Source organism: Rattus norvegicus, chromosome 7, assembly GCF_021556685.1.
Source record: "Rattus norvegicus strain SHRSP/BbbUtx chromosome 7, alternate assembly SHRSP_T2T, whole genome shotgun sequence".
NCBI classification, from domain to species: Eukaryota; Metazoa; Chordata; class Mammalia; order Rodentia; family Muridae; genus Rattus; species Rattus norvegicus.
Genome location: NC_141540.1, coordinates 19,261,430 through 19,284,857, shown reverse-complemented (window position 1 = coordinate 19,284,857; position 23,428 = coordinate 19,261,430). Strand labels below are relative to the sequence as shown.

Sequence of the window (23,428 nt, the reverse complement as noted above, 5' to 3'; positions counted from 1 at the left end):
GAATTTCACTCTAAAGTCTCATTTTAAGGTATCAGAGAATAATACTTTCATAAGAAAATATTTAAAATGAGTGACAAGTAATATTAAATATACAGGGAATCAAAGAAATATCCATAAACACAACTAGATGGTTTTCAACTTAGAGTTTCATTTAGAGTTTACAAAAACCAACCACTTTATCAAGAATGCTGTTCAAATGAATTCTCAACAACTGACATATTTCTATAAATGTGATGAAGATTCTCCCAAGCCCACAAATAATAAACACACAAATACAGACATAAATATTCAGAGAGACACACTCACACAGACACACAAACACCCTCACATACTCAAGACCCCTAAGAAGAGAAATTTACTTATTCCTCAATCTTACCTCCTTCTCCAGTGAACCTCAAGGATGATTCCTGGAAGTACTGGGAGGCAGTGTGTGTCTTTGGGTCTTTTCTGCTTCACCTGAGGTTCTGTTCAAATTGACTTTCTTTTAGAGTGCCTGGCTTCAGTGAATCTTACTGATGATGATTGATTTCACAATGTGATTCAATCAGAGTTCCTGTGCATGGGTAGGGCAGATAACGATTTTATTCCTAGTACTCAAAGTAATAGAAGAAGAGTCAGGAGAATCTCTATGCCCAGCACTGCCTTGGTAGCCAAGGAGATCCAAGTTCAGTCTGGCCTAGGAGAACAGATAATGGCAAACAAGGGCAGCAAATACAAGAATACAAAAGAGCAGAAAGAGATATTTTTCCTGCTGATTAAATCACAGAAGGAAACTGAATTCAACCCTAGCTCTGCATCTCTATTTCAATTATTGATGCTTTCTTGGAAGATCACCTCCTAAGCAAGTATTGTTAGTCACTGTAGTGACAGACAACAGTGCCACATTGAAAAGAATACCAAGATTGGCATTTATCTTCCAGGATTTCTGAGCCTGTGTTCTCACTTAGGAGTTTTTCAAAGCTTGTTAAAATTTCCTGGTTTCCAGTGTGATTGAATCCTAAGTGCTTGAGTCAACTCTGTCAAACCTGAATCCATGATAGTGGAATCAGACAGGTCAGGAAGAATCCAGAAGGTGTCTGAGCACAGTATAGGAAAGATGGAAGCTGAAGGGAGCTTTATCTCTTTTGGTAGAGAGGGGGTATGTACTTCCTTTTTGGAAAAAAAATATTTGATGAACATCATGTGAGGACTGTAGTCTATGGAGAAATCAAAACATGTGGCAAAATAAAGAAGTCTTTGTTGTTCTCTCTGTCTCTCCCTCTCTCCCTTTCTTCTTCCCTCTCTCCCTTTCTCCTTCTCTCCATCCCTTTTCCCTTCCTTCTCCCCCTCTTCTTCCTTTACCTGCTCCTCTCTTTCTCTTGCTTTGTCTCTTTGTGTCTCTGTTTCTGTCTCTGTCTCTGTTTCTCTTTCTCTCGTTGTGCGTGCGTGCGTGCGTGCGTGCGTGTGTGTGTGTGTGTGTGTGTGTGTGTGTGTGTGTGTGATATTATTTGTGATCTTGGGAGAATCCACTTCATAAATGTGGGAAGATCTCAGTGCTTCAGGAGTGTCTTTTGTACATCATTAATTACAATCAAGATATTTAATTTTTTTAAAACAATGAATGCATCTCTAGGATGGAAACCACCTATGTATAGGTTTAATGATACATCTGCTTCCCTGTGAATGCAATGTTGATGGTCACTTACTTTTACTATTTTTCTTAAGGAAGTATTATTTTGATGTAGTGTAGAATAGGAGACAAGGGTAAAACTTAAAATTTGAGAAACACCAATAATACTGTCCTCTTTTCTAAGGTAGGAACAGAGAGCCATGATCCAATCCACACCTTGCTGTGTCCTTATGATAGGTCTTCCCATCCTTGGCACAGAATTTTCCTCACTACTGAGTCAAATTTCCTTCTAATTGTATGTGTTGTACTGTACATTTTCTCTTCCTGGAAGCATTTGTGTAGGACCATGATGATTCATTTATTGTCAGAAAGCCATAAAACCATCTGTGACAGAACTCTTGGTTAACTTTAATTATTAGTTTCTTCTTGTCGTTTTTAAAGTTTATAGCCTTTACAATACATCTATTCATTGTTAGTACTGTCCTCAAGTCACATATAAGATACCAGACTGCCAGTTGAAGCTTTCCAACCATTGTCACCACAATGGCTTCACAGCTTTGAGAAAACTTTAGACCTTAAAATAGACAATCTAGAGTTTATTCTAACTCATGTTTCTGCTGTTTATTTGGTAGAAGACATATCTAACTCACCAAGAGGTCAGCTTAACTTTTCCTAAAATAGCAGTGACTCCAGGGCAAAGCAGGTGCTACAAAAACTCTGGAAGATGTTAACTTCTGGTTGCATCTAGTAAAGCAGAGCAAGGATCAGATAATTTCTCACTGGTCTTGGAACAGTTTCTCATCACTCAGCACTGCAAGGACAAATTTGTCTTCCCAACAGATAAATAGAAATTCAGTTGCAGATACATGGGGTGGTTCATGGAGTGTTGGACTGATGAGTATTTAAAGCTTCGTCTCTCATGGGAACAGATGACTTAGTTGGGAGGAAAGGCAGCAATCATTTGTATTTGGGGAAAAGTAGGAAGTTGTGGGTTTTTTGTTTGTAGTTTGTTTTTTGTTTGTTTGTGTGCTTGCTTGTCTGTGTTGTTTTTTATTAGTGAAATTGTATACCCCTCACCAAATATTTACAGTTAAATCAAACTAGTGCTCCAAACTAACATGAACACAGCAGAAAGGAGCACATCATTCAGACTTGATCAATATAAAATCTAGTTTATTTACATGTTACCAGAGTTACTGAGGGACTGACATATGGGGAAGCTTTTAAGGTTAAAAAATGCCTTTGTTCTGGGACACATCCCAGTCAGGGATGTGCTTACAATGTAATCATGAGGGCTGAGTTATATTCTCTCCCCTAAACTTAAAAAACATGGTTCACAGCATTGACTGGTAATCCCAGGATCTGAGAAGCAGAAACTGAGGATCAAATTGACTATATAGTTTTGCAAATTTCATATATATGTCAGTAAGATATTTTGTCTAGAAAATTGAATGGTAGAGTGAGGTTCTGATGTTGAAATATGACAGGCATGTGACTACACAACTGCACCATACATACCAAAAAGAATTTTTTGATAAATAATAATGCATCAATCCAAATTTTCAAATCTGGATAGGTATAATCATGATGTATCTTTTTTTCATTGCCTCAATATGTATAAGTCTCAGTCATTAGTAGCAAAACAAAGAGCTGAAGTTTATCAAGCACTGCATATACACATTCCTAGACAATAAGTAAAATATACTTCTGATTATTTTAGACTTTTTGTTTGAATTTTTGTTTGTTTGTGTGTTTAAATGGTTGCTTGGTTGTATTGGTCATTTGAAACATGTTTTCATTTTGTAGACCTGGTTAACCTTGGAATCAGAGCAACTATGTTCCCTCCGCATCTCAATGCTAGATTGTTTGTTGAACAATACACTCTGCCAGTTAAGATACTTTATTCCATAAAACCTTTGAGCTTTGTTTTAAATTTATAATTTCCTTAATGAAAATGCATTTTATGTACACTGCTACCATAATACTGAGTCATATTCCTGAGATCAGAGCCCTTGTGCTTCTGATGAGACAAAGTACATGAAAGATCATCAGATAAATTAAGGTCAACCTGGAAACATGGGCTGTTCTTTTAAGAAAGGCTCTTTCAATGTGTTGACCTATTGTAGGAAATATGGTGAAGAGCTGACATGGACATATCTTTGTATTTTCTAGGGACAGTGACTGAACATTTCAAAATACAGCATCTATAGTGACTTTGGAGAACAGAACTTGTGAGTGTTAGGAAAGGATCATTAGTCATAAGGGCTAGACAAATGCGCTAACCCATAGTCCAGTCATCCTGTGCAAGCAGGTTGAGGGCAGTTGTCTATAATCCACAGATTAATGGATAGTAGTGACCTGGCTTTGTTTCAATCTATGTCTCCTTGCAGTGGCTCCTTCCTATCCCTCTATTCTGAGAAGATGCCCTTAAAAGAAGTCATTAAAAATTTGAAATAACAGCAATCATCAAAACCAACACAAAAGAATACAAGGATTCCATTGCAGATCTCACAACTTATATTTCAGTATGGAATCTAGAGAGAAGAGGCATGAAGTTTGGGGGTCTCCTTTCTGGGCACAGTTTCATAGATTGTCTTCTAAAGGATATCTTCTAAAGGTATCCTGTCTAAAGGATACCACAGCAGTAAAAAAAAAAAGCTATGATGTTTCCTGGAATGCTTCTAAAGTAAACAGTGGTGTTAGTAATACTAAAAACAAGATGGAATTCATCCATATTAACCAAATAGAGCAGTATTCTGAGACTAAACATTGAATTATATCCTTTGGAATCACTCAACTTGTCAGAATATTGTATCAAAGCACCTCCATTTATCAGATAGACTTCCTGAGTGCTCCTAAGTCTGGATATATCTCCATGGATATACAACCAGAGAGTTTCTCCACACCAAACAATTCAGAAGACAAGGAAGATGATGACATTTCCTGGAATACTACTCAAGTAAATAGTGGTGACAAGATTCCCAGAAAGAAGATGGGCTCAAGTCTGTTCAGAGAAGGTTTTATCCTGAGACTGATATGGGAGCTATTTTTTATGGAGTTGGTCAGAATTCTACAAGAACAAGTCAAGCAATATCCAAATGCCTGGAAAAGTCCATGTTATCACATTTTGCTGAAGAAGTCCCTATGGAGGTACCAGAGTTCCTTTCTAGGCCAGAGCATTCTACATGTGAGCTTGTCCTTATGATTAATGAGGCAATTTCTACATGTGGGTGTCTATAATAGAGATTCCATCGAGATCCCTAACTATACAAATGTGATTAATGCCCTAATATCTTCAAATATGCCTGCAACCATTCATCACACCAGAGAATACACTGGAAAAAAGAGGGCATTTGTCTGTCCCACTTATCAGAAAACATTCAATCAAGTCTTTGGCCTCTGACTTCATGAGGTCATACAGAAGCCAGAAAAGACTTTAATATGTAGCACATGCAAAAGGTCTTTCAGCAACAAGACTAACATGCAGGCTCTTGATAGGATTCACACAGGAGAGTCTTACAGCAATTTTCATGTAACAGTAGCTTCCACCAATCATCTAAATACCACTGTCCAAAAATCTGACTGAACTGTGGAACCTCCTCAAAGAGGCTGGCAGGGCTTCTGTTTTAGTTTGTCATCTGCAAATGAAGAGGCATGTAAATTCTAAATAGTACTAGCCAATGAAGATAAAACATGTAGTCTCGGGAAGTCCCACACCCGCGGATCCCGGCCCGCAGCAGCTCTCTGCTCCCAGACCCGGTGAGAGAGAGACCCAACCGCCTGGTCAGGTGGGCACTCCTGAGGCTGCAGAGCGGAAGAGACCACCAACACTGCTCACCCCTGCCCGCATCCCTGGCCCAAGAGGAAACTGTATAAGGCCTCTGGGCTCCCGTGGGGGAGGGCCCAGGAGCGGCAGGACCCCTGCCACAGACACCGCCGGACCCTGAAGGAAACAGACCGGATAAACAGTTCTCTGCACCCAAATCCCGTGGGAGGGAGAGCTAAACCTTCAGAGAGGCAGACAGGCCTGGGAAACCAGAAGAGACTGCTCCCTGTACACACATCTCGGACGCCAGAGGAAAAAGCCAAAGACCATCTGGAACCCTGGTGCACTGAAGCTCCCGGAAGGGGCGGCACAGGTCTTCCTGGTTGCTGCCGCTGCAGAGAGCCCCTGGGCAGCACCCCACGAGCGAACTTGAGCCTCGGGACCACAGGTAAGACCAAATTTTCTGCTGCAAGAAAGCTGCCTGGTGAGCTTGGGACACACGGAAGCAGAATTTCTCTAGAACCGGGCACGTTCTGTGTTTACCGGAAGTCCCACACCCGCGGATCCCGGCCCGCAGCAGCTCTCTGCTCCCAGACCCGGTGAGAGAGAGACCCAACCGCCTGGTCAGGTGGGCACTCCTGAGGCTGCAGAGCGGAAGAGACCACCAACACTGCTCACCCCTGCCCACATCCCTGGCCCAAGAGGAAACTGTATAAGGCCTCTGGGCTCCCGTGGGGGAGGGCCCAGGAGCGGCAGGACCCCTGCCACAGACACCGCCGGACCCTGAAGGAAACAGACCGGATAAACAGTTCTCTGCACCCAAATCCCGTGGGAGGGAGAGCTAAACCTTCAGAGAGGCAGACAGGCCTGGGAAACCAGAAGAGACTGCTCCCTGCACACACATCTCGGACGCCAGAGGAAAAAGCCAAAGACCATCTGGAACCCTGGTGCACTGAAGCTCCCGGAAGGGGCGGCACAGGTCTTCCTGGTTGCTGCCGCTGCAGAGAGCCCCTGGACAGCACCCCACGAGCAAACCTGAGCCTCGGGACCACAGGTAAGACCAAATTTTCTGCTGCCAGAAAGCTGCCTGGTGAACTCAAGACACAGGCCCACAGGAACAGCTGAAGACCTGTAGAGAGGAAAAACTACACGCCCGAAAGCAGAACACTCTGTCCCCATAACTGACTGAAAGAGAGGAAAACAGGTATACAGCACTCCTGACACACAGGCTTATAGGACAGTCTAGCCACTGTCAGAAATAGCAGAACAAAGTAACACTAGAGATAATCTGATGGCGAGAGGCAAGCGCAGGAACCCAAGCAACAGAAACCAAGACTACATGCCATCATCGGAGCCCAATTCTCCCACCAAAACAAACATGGAATATCCAAACACACCAGAAAAGCAAGATCTAGTTTCAAAATCATATTTGATCATGATGCTGGAGGACTTCAGGAAAGACCTGAACACACTTAGGGAAGCACAGGAAAACATTAATAAACAAGTAAAAGCCTACAGAGAGGAATCGCAAAAATCCCTGAAAGAATTCCAGGAAAACACAATCAAACAGTTGAAGGAATTAAAAATGGAAATAGAAGCAATCAAGAAAGAACACATGGAAACAACCCTGGATATAGAAAACCAAAAGAAGAGACAAGGAGCTGTAGATACAAGCTTCACCAACAGAATACAAGAGATGGAAGAGAGAATCTCAGGAGCAGAAGATTCCATAGAAATCATTGACTCAACTGTCAAAGATAATGTAAAGCGGAAAAAGCTACTGGTCCAAAACATACAGGAAATCCAGGACTCAATGAGAAGATCAAACCTAAGGATAATAGGTATAGAAGAGAGTGAAGACTCCCAGCTCAAAGGACCAGTAAATATCTTCAACAAAATCATAGAAGAAAACTTCCCTAACCTAAAAAAAGAGATACCCATAGACATACAGGAAGCCTACAGAACTCCAAATAGATTGGACCAGAAAAGAAACACCTCCCGTCACATAATTGTCAAAAGACCAAACGCACAAAATAAAGAAAGAATATTAAAAGCAGTAAGGGAAAAAGGTCAAGTAACATATAAAGGGAGACCTATCAGAATCACACCAGACTTCTCGCCAGAAACTATGAAGGCCAGAAGATCCTGGACTGATGTTATACAGACCCTAAGAGAACACAAATGCCAGCCCAGATTACTGTATCCAGCAAAACTCTCAATTAACATTGATGGAGAAACCAAGATATTCCATGACAAAACCAAATTTACACAATATCTTTCTACAAATCCAGCACTACAAAGGATAATAAATGGTAAAGCCCAACATAAGGAGGCAAGCTATACCCTAGAAGAAGCAAGAAACTAATCGTCTTGGCAACAAAACAAAGAGAATGAAAGCACACAAACATAACCTCACATCAAATATGAATATAACGGGAAGCAATAATCACTATTCCTTAATATCTCTCAATATCAATGGCCTCAACTCCCCAATAAAAAGACATAGATTAACAAACTGGATACGCAACGAGGACCCTGCATTCTGCTGCCTACAGGAAACACACCTCAGAGACAAAGACAGACACTACCTCAGAGTGAAAGGCTGGAAAACAACTTTCCAAGCAAATGGTCAGAAGAAGCAAGCTGGAGTAGCCATTCTAATATCAAATAAAATCAATTTCCAACTAAAAGTCATCAAAAAAGATAAGGAAGGACACTTCATATTCATCAAAGGAAAAATCAACCAAGATGAACTCTCAATCCTAAATATCTATGCCCCAAATACAAGGGCACCTACATATGTAAAAGAAACCTTACTAAAGCTCAAAACACACATTGCACCTCACACAATAATAGTGGGAGATTTCAACACCCCACTCTCATCAATGGACAGATCATGGAAACAGAAATTAAACAGTGATGTAGACAGACTAAGAGAAGTCATGAGCCAAATGGACTTAACGGATATTTATAGAACATTCTATCCTAAAGCAAAAGGATATACCTTCTTCTCAGCTCCTCATGGTACTTTCTCCAAAATTGACCATATAATTGGTCAAAAAACGGGCCTCAACAGGTACAGAAAGATAGAAATAATCCCATGCGTGCTATCGGACCACCACGGCCTAAAACTGGTCTTCAATAACAATAAGGGAAGAATGCCCACATATACGTGGAAATTGAACAATGCTCTACTCAATGATAACCTGGTCAAGGAAGAAATAAAGAAAGAAATTAAAAACTTTTTAGAATTTAATGAAAATGAAGATACAACATACTCAAACTTATGGGACACAATGAAAGCTGTGCTAAGAGGAAAACTCATAGCGCTGAGTGCCTGCAGAAAGAAACAGGAAAGAGCATATGTCAGCAGCTTGACAGCACACCTAAAAGCTCTAGAACAAAAAGAAGCAAATACACCCAGGAGGAGTAGAAGGCAGGAAATAATCAAACTCAGAGCTGAAATCAACCAAGTAGAAACAAAAAGGACCATAGAAAGAATCAACAGAACCAAAAGTTGGTTCTTTGAGAAAATCAACAAGATAGATAAACCCTTAGCCAGACTAACGAGAGGACACAGAGAGTGTGTCCAAATTAACAAAATCAGAAATGAAAAGGGAGACATAACTACAGATTCGGAGGAAATTCAAAAAATCATCAGATCTTACTATAAAAACCTATATTCAACAAAACTTGAAAATCTTCAGGAAATGGACAATTTCCTAGACAGATACCAGGTATCGAAGTTAAATCAGGAACAGATAAACCAGTTAAACAACCCCATAACTCCTAAGGAAATAGAAGCAGTCATTAAAGGTCTCCCAACCAAAAAGAGCCCAGGTCCAGACGGGTTTAGTGCAGAATTCTATCAAACCTTCATAGAAGACCTCATACCAATATTATCCAAACTATTCCACAAAATTGAAACAGATGGAGCCCTACCGAATTCCTTCTACGAAGCCACAATTACTCTTATACCTAAACCACACAAAGACACAACAAAGAAAGAGAACTTCAGACCAATTTCCCTTATGAATATCGACGCAAAAATACTCAATAAAATTCTGGCAAACCGAATTCAAGAGCACATCAAAACAATCATCCACCATGATCAAGTAGGCTTCATCCCAGGCATGCAGGGATGGTTTAATATACGGAAAACCATCAACGTGATCCATTATATAAACAAACTGAAAGAACAGAACCACATGATCATTTCATTAGATGCTGAGAAAGCATTTGACAAAATTCAACACCCCTTCATGATAAAAGTCCTGGAAAGAATAGGAATTCAAGGCCCATACCTAAACATAGTAAAAGCCATATACAGCAAACCAGTTGCTAACATTAAACTAAATGGAGAGAAACTTGAAGCAATCCCACTAAAATCAGGGACTAGACAAGGCTGCCCACTCTCTCCCTACTTATTCAATATAGTTCTTGAAGTTCTAGCCAGAGCAATCAGACAACAAAAGGAGATCAAAGGGATACAGATCGGAAAAGAAGAGGTCAAAATATCACTATTTGCAGATGACATGATAGTATATTTAAGTGATCCCAAAAGTTCCACCAGAGAACTACTAAAGCTGATAAACAACTTCAGCAAAGTGGCTGGGTATAAAATTAACTCAAATAAATCAGTTGCCTTCCTCTATACAAAAGAGAAACAAGCCGAGAAAGAAATTAGGAAAACGACACCCTTCATAATAGACCCAAATAATATAAAGTACCTCGGTGTGACTTTAACCAAGCAAGTAAAAGATCTGTACAATAAGAACTTCAAGACACTGAGGAAAGAAATTGAAGAAGACCTCAGAAGATGGAAAGATCTCCCATGCTCATGGATTGGCAGGATTAATATGGTAAAAATGGCCATTTTACCAAAAGCAATCTACAGATTCAATGCAATCCCCATCAAAATACCAATCCAATTCTTCAAAGAGTTAGACAGAACAATTTGCAAATTCATCTGGAATAACAAAAAACCCAGGATAGCTAAAGCTATCCTCAACAATAAAAGGACTTCAGGGGGAATCACTATCCCTGAACTCAAGCAGTATTACAGAGCAATAGTGATAAAAACTGCATGGTATTGGTACAGAGACAGACAGATAGACCAATGGAATAGAATTGAAGACCCAGAAATGAACCCACACACCTATGGTCACTTGATTTTTGACAAAGGAGCCAAAACCATTCAATGGAAAAAAGATAGTATTTTCAGCAAATGGTGCTGGTTCAACTGGAGGGCAACATGTAGAAGAATGCAGATCGATCCATCCTTATCACCCTGTACAAAGCTTAAGTCCAAGTGGATCAAGGACCTCCACATCAAACCAGACACACTCAAACTAATAGAAGAAAAACTAGGGAAGCATCTGGAACACATGGGCACTGGAAAAAATTTCCTGAACAAAACACCAATGGCTTATGCTCTAAGATCAAGAATCGATAAATGGGATCTCATAAAACTGCAAAGCTTCTGTAAGGCAAAGGACACTGTGGTTAGGACAAAACGGCAACCAACAGATTGGGAAAAGATCTTTACCAATCCTACAACAGATAGAGGTCTTATTTCCAAAATATACAAAGAACTCAAGAAGTTAGACCGCAGGGAAACAAATAACCCTATTAAAAAATGGGGTTCAGAGCTAAACAAAGAATTCACAGCTGAGGAATGCCGAATGGCTGAGAAACACCTAAAGAAATGTTCAACATCTTTAGTCATAAGGGAAATGCAAATCAAAACAACCCTGAGATTTCACCTCACACCAGTGTGATTGGCTAAGATCAAAAACTCAGGTGACAGCAGATGCTGGCGAGGATGTGGAGAAAGAGGAACACTCCTCCATTGTTGGTGGGATTGCAGACTGGTAAAACCATTCTGGAAATCAGTCTGGAGGTTCCTCAGAAAATTGGACGTTGAACTGCCTGATGATCCAGCTATACCTCTCTTGGGCATATACCCAAAAGATGCCTCAACATATAAAAGAGACACGTGCTCCACTATGTTCATCGCAGCCTTATTTATAATAGCCAGAAGCTGGAAAGAACCCAGATGCCCTTCAACAGAGGAATGGATACAGAAAATGTGGTACATCTACACAATGGAATATTACTCAGCTATCAAAAACAACGAGTTTATGAAATTCGTAGGCAAATGGTTGGAACTGGAAAATATCATCCTGAGTGAGCTAACCCAATCACAGAAAGACATACATGGTATGCACTCATTGATAAGTGGCTATTAGCCCAAATGCTTGAATTACCCTAGATCCCTAGAACAAACGAAACTCAAGACGGATGATCAAAATGTGAATGCTTCACTCCTTCTTTAAATGAGGAAAAAGAATACCCTTGGCAGGGAAGGGAGAGGCAAAGATTAAAACAGAGACTGAAGGAACACCCATTCAGAGCCTGCCCCACATGTGGCCCATACATATACAGCCACCCAATTAGACAAGATGGATGAAGCAAAGAAGTGCAGACCGACAGGAGCCGGATGTAGATCGCTCCTGAGAGACACAGCCAGAATACAGCAAATATAGAGGCGAATGCCAGCAGCAAACCACTGAACTGAGAATAGGTCCCCTATTGAAGGAATCAGAGAAAGAACTGGAAGAGCTTGAAGGGGCTCGAGACCCCAAAAGTACAACAATGCCAAGCAACCAGAGCTTCCAGAGACTAAGCCACTACCTAAAGACTATACATGGACTGACCCTGGACTCTGACCCCATAGGTAGCAATGAATATCCTAGTAAGAGCACCAGTGGAAGGGGAAGCCCTGGGTCCTGCTAAGACTGAACCCACAGTGAACTAGTCTATGGGGGGAGGGCGGCAATGGGGGGAGGGTTGGGAGGGGAACACCCATAAGGAAGGGGAGGGGGGAGGGGGATGTTTGCCCGGAAACCGGGAAAGGGAATAACACTCGAAGTGTATATAAGAAATACTCAAGTTAATAAAAAAAAAAAAAAAAAAAACATGTAGTCTCTGAATTACCACTTTGGTATATGTCATAGTGTGTGTGTGTGTGTGTGTGTGTGTGTGTGTGTGTGTGTGTGTGTGATATTTTGTTCGTATTGCCTAAGTTCCATCCCATGAGAAGACTAGAATTTTTAGCAGTAAGTTCTTGACATTGATACGGTGGCCTTCCTTTTATTTATTGTTTTATTTATTTACATTCCATCTATTTCCTCACTTTCAGGTTCCCCCTTTAAGAGTTCTTTGTGCCATCCTCCTTCCCCTTTGCCTCTGAGAGGGTGCTCCCTATCTTATCCAAGCTCACTCTGCCATGCATTCCCGTTCCCTGGGGTATCAAGTCTCTACAGGTTTAGGCTACTACCTCTGAGGCCATACAAGGCAGACCTTTGAGATCTGTGTGATATTAGTGGACAGAGGACAATGACCAGTCCATTCATGTTCTGCAGTTAGTGGTTTAGACTCTGTACGCTCCCAGGGTTCTGTGTTAGTTGATACTCCTGATGATCTTCCTCTGGGGTTGCCATCCCCTTCAGTTCCTTCAGTCCTCCTCATAACTATTCCATAAGGGTCCCTGACCTCAGTCCAATGGCTAGATTTAAGTATCTGCATATGTTTCAGTCAGCTGCTTGTAGAGCCTCTCAGAGGACAGTCATGTAAAGATCCTTTCTACAATTGAAATATGGCATCATTAATAATGTCAAGGTTTTATGAGCACCAATGTGATAATTTCCAAGTTGCGCTAGCTTTTGGCTGGCCTTTTCTTTAATCTCTGCTCAATATTTGTCCCTACATTACTTTTAGTCAAGAACAATTTTGCGTTGAAAATTTTGAAGGTAGCTTGGTGATCTACTGGAGGTGGACTCTTCAGGTTCCACCTCCCCACTGTTGGGCATTTCACCTATGATAATCCTAATTGAGTCCTGGGAACCTCTTGCATCCCAGGTCTCTTAGACTTTCCAGAGGTCTACTCTTGTAACTGCATATTTCCAATCATTTTTCTGTCCCCTCTGGACTGCTGTCCTGCCTCTCAACATGTCTGACCCTGCTTGCTTTTTTATCTTCTTCTCCTTTTCCAGACAGGTCATTTGCCCTTTCTATGCTTCCCATGTTTATTTTCCCCCTTCTGAGTGGGATTGAAGCATCTATGCTTGGACTTTTTTTCTTGTTAAATCTCTTACAGTTTGTTGGTTGTATCATGGGTATTTTGTAGTTTTTGGCTAATATCCACTCAATGAATATATACCACGCATGTACTTTTGTGTCTGGGTTACCTCTTTCATGATTATATTTTCTAGTTCCATCCACTTGCTTGTAAAACACATATCCTCATTTTAATAACTGAATTATACTTCATGGTATAAATGAAGAACTTTGTCTATATCCATTCTTTGGTTGAGGAAGGTCTGGGCTGTTTCCAGCTTCTAAGTACTGTGAATAAGGCTGCTTTGAACATTGAGGAGCACATGGCATTGTAGGGTGGTGGAGCATCTTTGGGGTATATGCTCAGGAGTTGTTAGGTGGATCCTCAGGTAGAAGTATTTCCTATTTTCTGAGGAATTGCCAGATTGATTCCCAAGTGGTTGTACCAGTCTATAATTCCACCATCAATGAAGGAGTGTTTCTCTTTCTCCACATCCTTGCCAGTATGTGATGTTGCTTGCGTTTTTGATTTTATCTATTCCAAAATTTCCCCTTGTCCCAATGCACTCAAGGCTGTTTCCAACTTTCCCTTGTATTAGATTCAGTTTATCTGGTTTTATATTGAGGTGCTTTATCCACTTGGACTTGAGCTTTATACAAGATATAAAGATATGATATGGATCAACTTGCATTCATCTATAAGCAGATCACCACTTAGGTCAGCACTATGTGGAAGATGTTCTCCTTTTCCACTGTATGATTTTGGATTCTTCTTCAAAGATCAAGTTTCCATAGATTTCTGGGTTTATATTTGGATTTTTGATTCTACTCTATGTACCCACCTCTCTGTCTCTGTATCGATACTGTGCAGTTTTTGTTGTTGTTGTGTTGTTGTTGTTTTTCTTGTTCTTCTTGTTGTTGTTTAATCTGCAGTACAGCTTGAGGCCACGGATGATGATTCCCCCAGAAGTTCTTTTACTGTTCAAGATTCTTTTTAATATTCTGGGTTTTTTGTTTTTTCATGTGAAGTTGAGAATTGCTTTTTCCATGTCAGTGAAGATTTATATGGGAATTTTGATGGGGATTACATTGGATCTGTAGATGACTTTTGGTACAATGTTTATTTTCATAATGTTAACCAAATATATATATGTATATATATTCGTATATATATAATGTTTGTGTATATATATGTATATGTATATGTATATGTATATGTACATGTACATGTACATGTACATGTATAGGAGACATTTCCATCTTCTAAATCTTGTTTGCTTCTGTTCTTCAGGGTCTTCCAATTGTCATATAAAGTTTTCACTTGCTTAGAGTTACACCAAGATATTTTGTATTATTTGTGGCTATTATGAATGAAGTTGTTTCCTTAATTTCTTTCTCAGACTCTTTACCATTTGTCTAAAGGAAAGCTACTGATTTGATTGAGTTAATTTTATATAGAGCTAGTTGCTGAAATTGTTTATCAGTGGTAGTAGATCTCTTGTAGAATTTTGGGGCTTGCTCATGTATACTATCATTTCATCTGCTATTATTGTTATCTTGAATTTTTCCTTCCTAATTTATATTCACTTGTTCTCCTTCCGATGTCTAATTGGTCTAGCTAGAGCTTCAAGTACTTTATTGAATAGATAGAAAGTGAGCAGCCTAGACTTGTCCCTGATTTTAGCGGGGTTGCTTTAACTTTTTCTCCATTTAGTTTGACGTTGATTATTGGTTCGCTGTATATTGCTTTTTTATGTTTAGGTATGTGTCATGAATTGGTGATATTTCTAAGACTTTTAATATGAAAAAGTATTGTATTTTGTCAAAATCAGCATGTAATAAGATGACTATGTGATTTTTTTCTTTGAGTTTGCTTATATAGTGTGTTACTTTGCTGGATTTTCATATATTGAAATATCCATGCATTCCTGTGAGGAGGCCTGCTTGATACAGTGCTGGATGACTGTTTTGATATTTGCTTGGATCCCATTTGAGAGAATCTTCTTGAGTATTTTGGCATCGATATTCATAAGTGAATTTGGTCTGAAATTCTCTTTCTTTCTTGGGTATTGTGTGGTTTAGATATCAGAATAATTGTGGCTTTATAGAATTAATTACGTAGTATTTCTCCTGCTTCTATTTTGTTTCTGTTGTTATGTCTCCTTTTAATTTCTGATTTTATTTATTTGGATACTTTCTCTGTAACCTTTAGTTAGTTTGGCTAAGGATTGACTTGTCTTGTTGATTTTCTCAGAGAAGCAGTTTTTGGATTTGTTGAGCCTTTTCATCATTCTCTTTGTTTTTAATTAGTTGATTTCAGCCCCGTGTTCGGCCATTTCCTACTGTCTACTCTTGGATGTGCTTGCTCCTTTTTCTCCCAAACTTTCAGTTGTGCTGTTAAGTTGGTAGTAAAGAATCTTTCCAATTTCTTTATGCATATACTCACTGCTATGATTTTTTTCCTCTTAGTACTGATTTTATTGTGTCCCATAAGTGTGAGTATGCTGTCCCTGCATTTTCTTTGAACACTAGAAAGTCTTTAGTTTCTTTATTACTTCCCTGACAAAGTTATCATTGAGTAGAGAGATGTTTACTTTCTGAGTATGTGGGCTTTCTGTATTTCTAGTTAAAGCAGACTTCCTAGAAGAGAGGTAGGCTTTGGTGTCCCATAAGATGGGGCAGGCTTACTGATATGCCATGGGTACAGGTGGAGGTTCAGACCTGAAAGGGGAGGGTACTCAGCCAGATCTGCAAAGATCTCACTTCTCATGGGCATGTCAGGGTCCCAGCTGGTATGGGTATGGGGTAGGAGTCTTACCTGTTTTTCTGGTTAAAGCAGAACTCCTAGCAGACAGCTATGGGCTGGGGTCCCAGGGACTGGCTGCAAGTTAACCATCCTACCACAGATACAGGTGGAGGTACAAGCCGTAAGGTCTAAAGCTACATTTTTTAAAAGAGAGATTAATATTTATTTTATAGTTGTCACACATTCTTCATAAAATACATTGTAGTCCACTCCATGCTCTGAGCTAATTCATATAAATAGTTAAATGTGTAGCCTCTTATTTTGGGTTATTTTTCATTAAAATTCCCTGTAAATGCTTTATAATATATACATGGTTTCCTAATAGATTTGAGAACTGATTAGGTTGATAAGTACATTAAAATACAGTATGTTCATGAATTTTTTTAATGTTTCATGTATATTCAATACACTATGATACTTTTTACGCCTTTGCCAGTCCTCCTAAGTCCTGTATATTTATGTTTCCATTCCCAAATACTCTTATTTTCATATATTTGATTTTTTATAACCTAGCATGGCAAGTTCTGGTATACATATTCTTAGGTGTGTAGGTTTATTCACTAGTTCTTGGATGACCTCCTAGCATCCATATCCTTATGAATTTCAGTCTCTCCCTGCCCAGAAGCCATGAATTCTTAATTGCTCCTCAGCTAGGCTTAGAGTGTCCTGAAACCCTCCGTTATGCTAGAATGTTGACTGGCCAAATATTGTGTGTCTGTCTTATGCAGGCGGCTGCAGCTGTTGTGATTTCATGAGTGCAATGATCCTGTCATAGTCAGTAGATACTACTGTTATCTGATCTTCCATCACATTTGTCTACTTGAAATTTTCTGCCACATTTATCATGACCTTACCTAAGGATTATGGGTGAGTAATGATATAGATATCCTATATGTGACTGGAAATTACAGAGTTACTTATTCTTTGCAATTTGGTCAGGGTGATAACCACCTTCTCAGTACATAAAATTTTCTCTGATGAGTTCTGAATATTTTACTAACCTGTGGAAATAGATATAAGAATTTGAAGTGCATAATGGCACATTGTCCATTTAGCCAAATAACATCTGTGTGACCTGTGAGGATCCCAACCATGAATCTGGTTCCAATTTGCAACCCAGGTTTCCTGTTGAGTAGTTTCTAAGTTTCTTGGTCACAGAATACATGATTCAGATATTCTTAGGGACCTGCAAATTAATTTTTTGTTGCCATAAACCCAATTTCGCTATTGAACAGTGACTCATTTCATAAGACCATTGGAAATAAGTGGTTTCCAATGACTACAACTCATTAGTTGGGAACTGTTACATTACAGCAAGCACCAAATCCAAATGAGAATATGGCTGCCTATTCCAATAATAGTTGTTTTACCAATGTAACTTTGTGAGTATCTAGCTTATACAGTCAAAGTTAGTTGTAGATCCTATTGTTTCAGCTGTTTCCTATTGCTACCATATACTGAATACATCTCAGGTATGGAACGGCCCCATCAAAGATAAAACATCTTGGTCAATATCAACTTGACTTTTCAGATTCCATGTTCAAAGTATGTGTGGTCTGCAGCAAGAGGGTCTTGTTATAGATTTTCATTTGGTAACCCAGAGCAACAGTAATAGCTTGTATTGTCTTTTTGGGTCTCTAAACACTCAGACCAACAACTCAAGGGAGGCATCTCATGTATTGACTTTTATGTGGCAACCTATGCCTTCTAAGATAAGCATATATTATCAATAGGATAACCAAAGGAAACATTCCCACAAATAGATATTTACTCATAGATTTTTCAAGGATTCTTAGTGTTAGTTATCTTTCCCTACATTCCCACCTATGATCCACACTCATCCATTTTCTTGATAATATGATGGAAGACAGTTTTCTGGAATAGGACTAAAATATATCATGATTATAAGTGTTTGGGGGTTTACAAATAGATTTGTATAGGCATGAGTATGTACCTGTGTGTGTTTGTGTATATATTATCTATTTTATTGTTTCTGTTTGGGATACTTCCGTGGTATGCATTAATTTACATCCTCGTGCCTAATTATGCATTGTAAAGTTGGTATTCTTATGCCATTTTGACCTCAAAATATAAACTTTTATAAGAAATTGCGTTTTATATTTATAAAACACTTGTATGAGTGTCAAGTTGACAATATTTACTTGTATTTCAGTGTCAATATGTCTATGAAAGTATTTCAAAGAGTTCAAATGAGGGCAGAAGACTCACTTTGAATCTGAGTGATATCATCCAAATGGCTGTTGTAGGGTCTTAATAAATAATCCTCCAACCAAAAATGAGAAACAATGAATAACAGCTTAGACATCAAGAGCTGGCTCACTTTTTAAAGTTTATAGTGATCTTGCAAAGAAACAGTTCAGCTAACAGTGTACACATACTGGTTCATCACCACTTTTAAGTACATTTCTAGAGTATGCAATAATTTCTTCTTGCCTCTGTGGGCAGCTGACATGCATGTTCTGTACATACTTACATTATGGTACACAAAAATACACCAAAGTAAAATTTTAAAATATTATTAGAACATTTTGATGATGGAGAGAAGTTTTGGTATATAACAGCAATGACTGATTTTCCAGAGGTCCCAGTTTTTCTTTCCACAATCATAGTTCTATTATTAGTAACTAAAGTCCTAAGAGGTAATGCCATATTCTAAACTGTGAAGGTATTTTACACATAACATACACAAACACACATGCAAGAAAAAATCCATTAATAAAAAATAAAAATGATTTCACACACATATCACACGTTTGTGTACATGCGCCTGAACACACACACACACACATACACACACACACACACACACACACACACACACACACACACACACACACACAAACAAACTATATACCTTTTTATGAGCCATCAGATAATGTCTTTTATCCCCTCTATATAGTTTCATGTTCACCTGACTGACTACATTACATAATATTTGGTTAATATTATAATGTTATTTATACTTGAAATTTTGCTCATTATTGGATAGCAAATTCTGAAAAAAAAGGTGCTATGGTAAAATTACTACTGATGACTCCACATAATATGGGAATCAGTTATAGAAAGCTTTACATATTCAAACTGCTGCCTTTTCATTGTACAACAATAATAGCATATTCTAATATAGAAAAAAATCATACAATGAAGCCACGTGTCATTATTTGAGAAAGCTGTCTTTTACCAAAGCAGGATGAAAACACAAAAAACTGAGACTTCATGTTGGTGATGAGAAAAAAGGGACAAAATATGGAAAAACATATTTCTAGGAATGTAAATACACTTACTCCCCATAGCATTGGACATTTGGAGTAGGTCATAAAGATGACCACAATGGAGGAAAATGAATAAGAGGTAACAAATGTGCACACCAGGATGAGGATATTCTTGGTGGCTCTGTCTTCAGGGGAGACTTTTAGAACATACTGAGCACTGTGGATGTGCTTGACTTGATTTTTATGTCTGTAGAGGATACTCACCATGGAGAAACTTGCGCATGCCATGAGACTCAGACACAGTCCATCGGAGAAACACAATAAGAACAAATATAGTGCAGTTGTAAAATTGCCTGAAGAGAACCATGAACAAGAACCATAAATCATCGTGTTAGTTGTATTTTTGTTGTAACTGTGGCCAGACACTCTTGCAGGAGTCACGATGTTTATAAACAAATGCAAAGGCCAACTGATTGAGCAGGAGGGACCAAGGTACTTGGTGGTTCTGTGCTTAAGCATCATCCATCTGTAATTGCTGGGACTGATAGTGATTGCTTGGAAGCAACTCAACAGGCACATCATATAAAGGGATACCCCCCTTGTTGTTCTGTAAATGTACATTACCAATTTACATCCAAATTCATCTAAGAAATCTTTATATCCATAATCTGACAGTATTTGTGGAATGCCTTTTGAGATGATAAATAGGAAATTAGCAGATATCAAGTGCTCTATGATTAAGTCTTTGGGCATTAGATGTTTTCCAGTGGATTTCAAAATGACATAGTAAAATAGTATTGAGGAATTGCCAATCATTCCCACTGTAATCTGGGAGAAGAGGAAAATTCCCAGTGCAATACTTTCAAAAGACATTTTTATTTCTATTAAAAAATAAAATAAGTTTATTATTGATTTGTCACCTGAGAAATCCAGTGTAAGTTTTTATTATTTCATGATGTTAACTTAAACAGTGTATTGATCACTTTATTATATTTTGTAGGTTTCTCATTGAAATAGAATGTCTAAAGCTTTGCTCTTTATTAAAGAAAATATTCTCTAACATTTAATAGAAAGTTTTAGATATATTACTAACGAATAATGTTCTTACTGGAAAAGGTCCTATGTGACCTTTAACATAGCAATCAAAAGATAGAGGCAAACAGACATATGAATTTGAGGTAAACTAGTCCCAGTATAGTCAATGGTAGACAAAACAAAATCCTATGTCCAATAGTCCCCCAAAGTGATTAATGTTTTCACTGCTTCTGAACAAACACAATGATTTGGGGTACATTTACAAAGAATTTTTAACACATGCCATTATGATTTCTGAAACTTAAAAAAAAACAAAACTCATTAAAGGAAACAGCAGATAATACATAAAAGCAGATAATTCAGAAAGAGATTAAATGATCAGAATACATAAAGGATATTTAATTTTAATATTTATTTTGTTTTTAATCATGGGTGTATGCAGAGGTTGATTGTATGTGCTTTTAAGTGCCAGCAGGAGACAATGTTGGGATCTGCTATAGCATGATTTCAAGATGGCTGTGAGCCACTGATAAAAGGGACTGAAGTGAAATTCAAAGTAGTAGCAGTATGCACTCTTAAGAACAATAATAATTCTATTTTTATCCAACAGTAAATATTGGAAACTATATTTGAAAAAAACTAATATATATATATGTATATATACATGTATATATATATATATATAAAATGACAGATGAGTTCCACACTTGATTAACTTTCATATACACAATTGAGATATCCAAAATGTGTACAAAATTAGTCTCAACTACACCATTAATTAAGGGAATACAATGAAGAGATGCAAATCAAAGTTACAATGACAGATCAGTATATACTATATTAATAGGTATTAAAAAATTAAATTAACACAAATAAAAGTGGGAGTTAAAACTGCTAGGAATATTATGATGTACAAAACCTTGTACAAAAGTAAAGAAAAGTAAAATGTTGTAGCAACAATTCAAATTAGTGGAGGGTTTCCTCATGTAATTGATAAACTATAACCTACTATTAATTATGTTACAAAGGATATGGGACATTAAAGTATCTAAAGCCACAGAGTGAATGACCAGTTTTGACATTTATGGATAAATGAGGGGTCTGCATTTCACTGTCATTGCCCTGCTAAGTCGTAAAAGTTCTGAGGAAGAATATATAAAGAAAGAATCATATTTTCTTGAATGTTTTGTAGTAAATATTGTGTGGTTAGAACTTCTGATCCTGAATGGCTTGATATAAAATGGATATTCAGTTACAGAAGAAAGGATTATTATTATATACCTCACCATGCACAAAAATTACTTTTAAATTATTCAAAAGATGAATGCTAAAACTGTCAGGGGAAAATATTAGCAATACAAGATTAACGTAGAGTTAGTAGGACTCAATACTACAGACAATGCTCAAGCAATTAATGAGTTGGATCTGTGTGAAATCAACTTCTCTGCACTATTAGGGAAAGTAGCATTGGAATGAAAATATAACCTACAGAGTGGAAGAAAAACATTTCATTTGCATATCAATTAGAGGATTAATACTAGAATTTATAGAGCAAAATAAACTTTAAACACACTCTTTGTGCCCTTCCAGACAACAAATAGGGTGATAAGATGGGCGCAGAATCCTTTAAAGAAGAATTAGTAATGTGCAGTGAATGCTTTTTAAAAGTGTTCAAAAACTGCTTTCCTGGAAATGAAAATTACACATACTTTGCGACCATATTGCACACATTAGAATAATCATTGTCAAGTTAATGAACAATAAAAATCCTGTCCATGATGAGAGTGGTGGAGTAATCATTATATAATATTATGAGAGAAAATTGCTACTTTCCTTACAGAAATAAATTTGAAAATATCCTAAGAAATTAAAAATTACCATATAACACAGCTATGTCATTTCTGGCCTGTACCCAAAAGACTGTATGTCCTACCACTGAAATGAATGCACATCTATGTAAACTGCTGCATTACTCACAATATCAAGGAGACAATGACTTTCTGTGATTTTCATCAATAGATAAAGGAAATATGGTGTATGTCCAAGATGGAACTTTCTTTATCTGTAAATGGTAATGAAATTATAATAAATATTAAAGTACTAGATAGACCTACAAAGAATTCAGCAAGGTGACATACTTATGAACACCAAGGTCACATGTCATTTGTCAGAGACATGTACATATGAATGTAAGTGGAGAGGAATTAGTTATGGGCTAGGAAATAGAAAGGAGATAAAATGATACAAACAAAAGACATGTTGAGGAATCCATGGGCTAGTAAGGAAGCAAATAACATTAAAATAAAATGTATCATAAAGGATATATAGAAGTGCAAAGAGGTATTGGAAAGGACTGCAGAAGAAATGTGAAATGAGTGAGTAATGAGAATCAAAAATAAACTTGATTGCAAAACTCATAATAAAATTTAGTACTATGTAGAAAAGTTAAAAATTTAAAAATTTAAACCTATTTTGGTTTATATATGGTTATTTTATATTATATTTGGTTAATATAATCTATTTTGATTATATTAAATATTGCCAGTATTATATTAAATATTGCCATTGAATAATAACAGTTCTTATATTCAATGCAATCTTACACGCAATATTTATATTGTCATGCTCGTTTTTGTGATATTTATTTTCTATGGCAAAAATATTTTATAGAGCTTATCTTCAAATGTAATAGTTCTATTCCTAAATGAAATGCATTTTTAAAGAATTTTTTATGCATCATTAATTTTGTTGCTATCATAAATACCTTTCTGGAAGAAGGTCTTATGGTATATATGCCCTATGTACATGAAATAATTTTTATATAGAAGAGGAATTGCTATCTTGAAAAGGTAATTCCT

General features: G+C 37.7%; 1 protein-coding gene and 1 long non-coding RNA gene across 3 annotated transcripts in view; one reads left to right on the top strand and one right to left on the bottom strand.

The window, feature by feature from the left end:
* LOC102549242 (uncharacterized) overlaps positions 1-23,428 on the top strand; it is a 1,084,685-nt gene that overhangs the window by 431,127 nt on the left and 630,130 nt on the right. The window lies entirely within an intron of this gene.
* LOC148004483 (vomeronasal type-1 receptor 4-like) lies at positions 19,458-20,408 on the bottom strand. Its single transcript, XM_087559885.1, has one exon. The coding sequence runs from the start codon at positions 20,406-20,408 to the stop codon at positions 19,458-19,460; it is 951 nt and encodes a 316-aa protein (XP_087416011.1).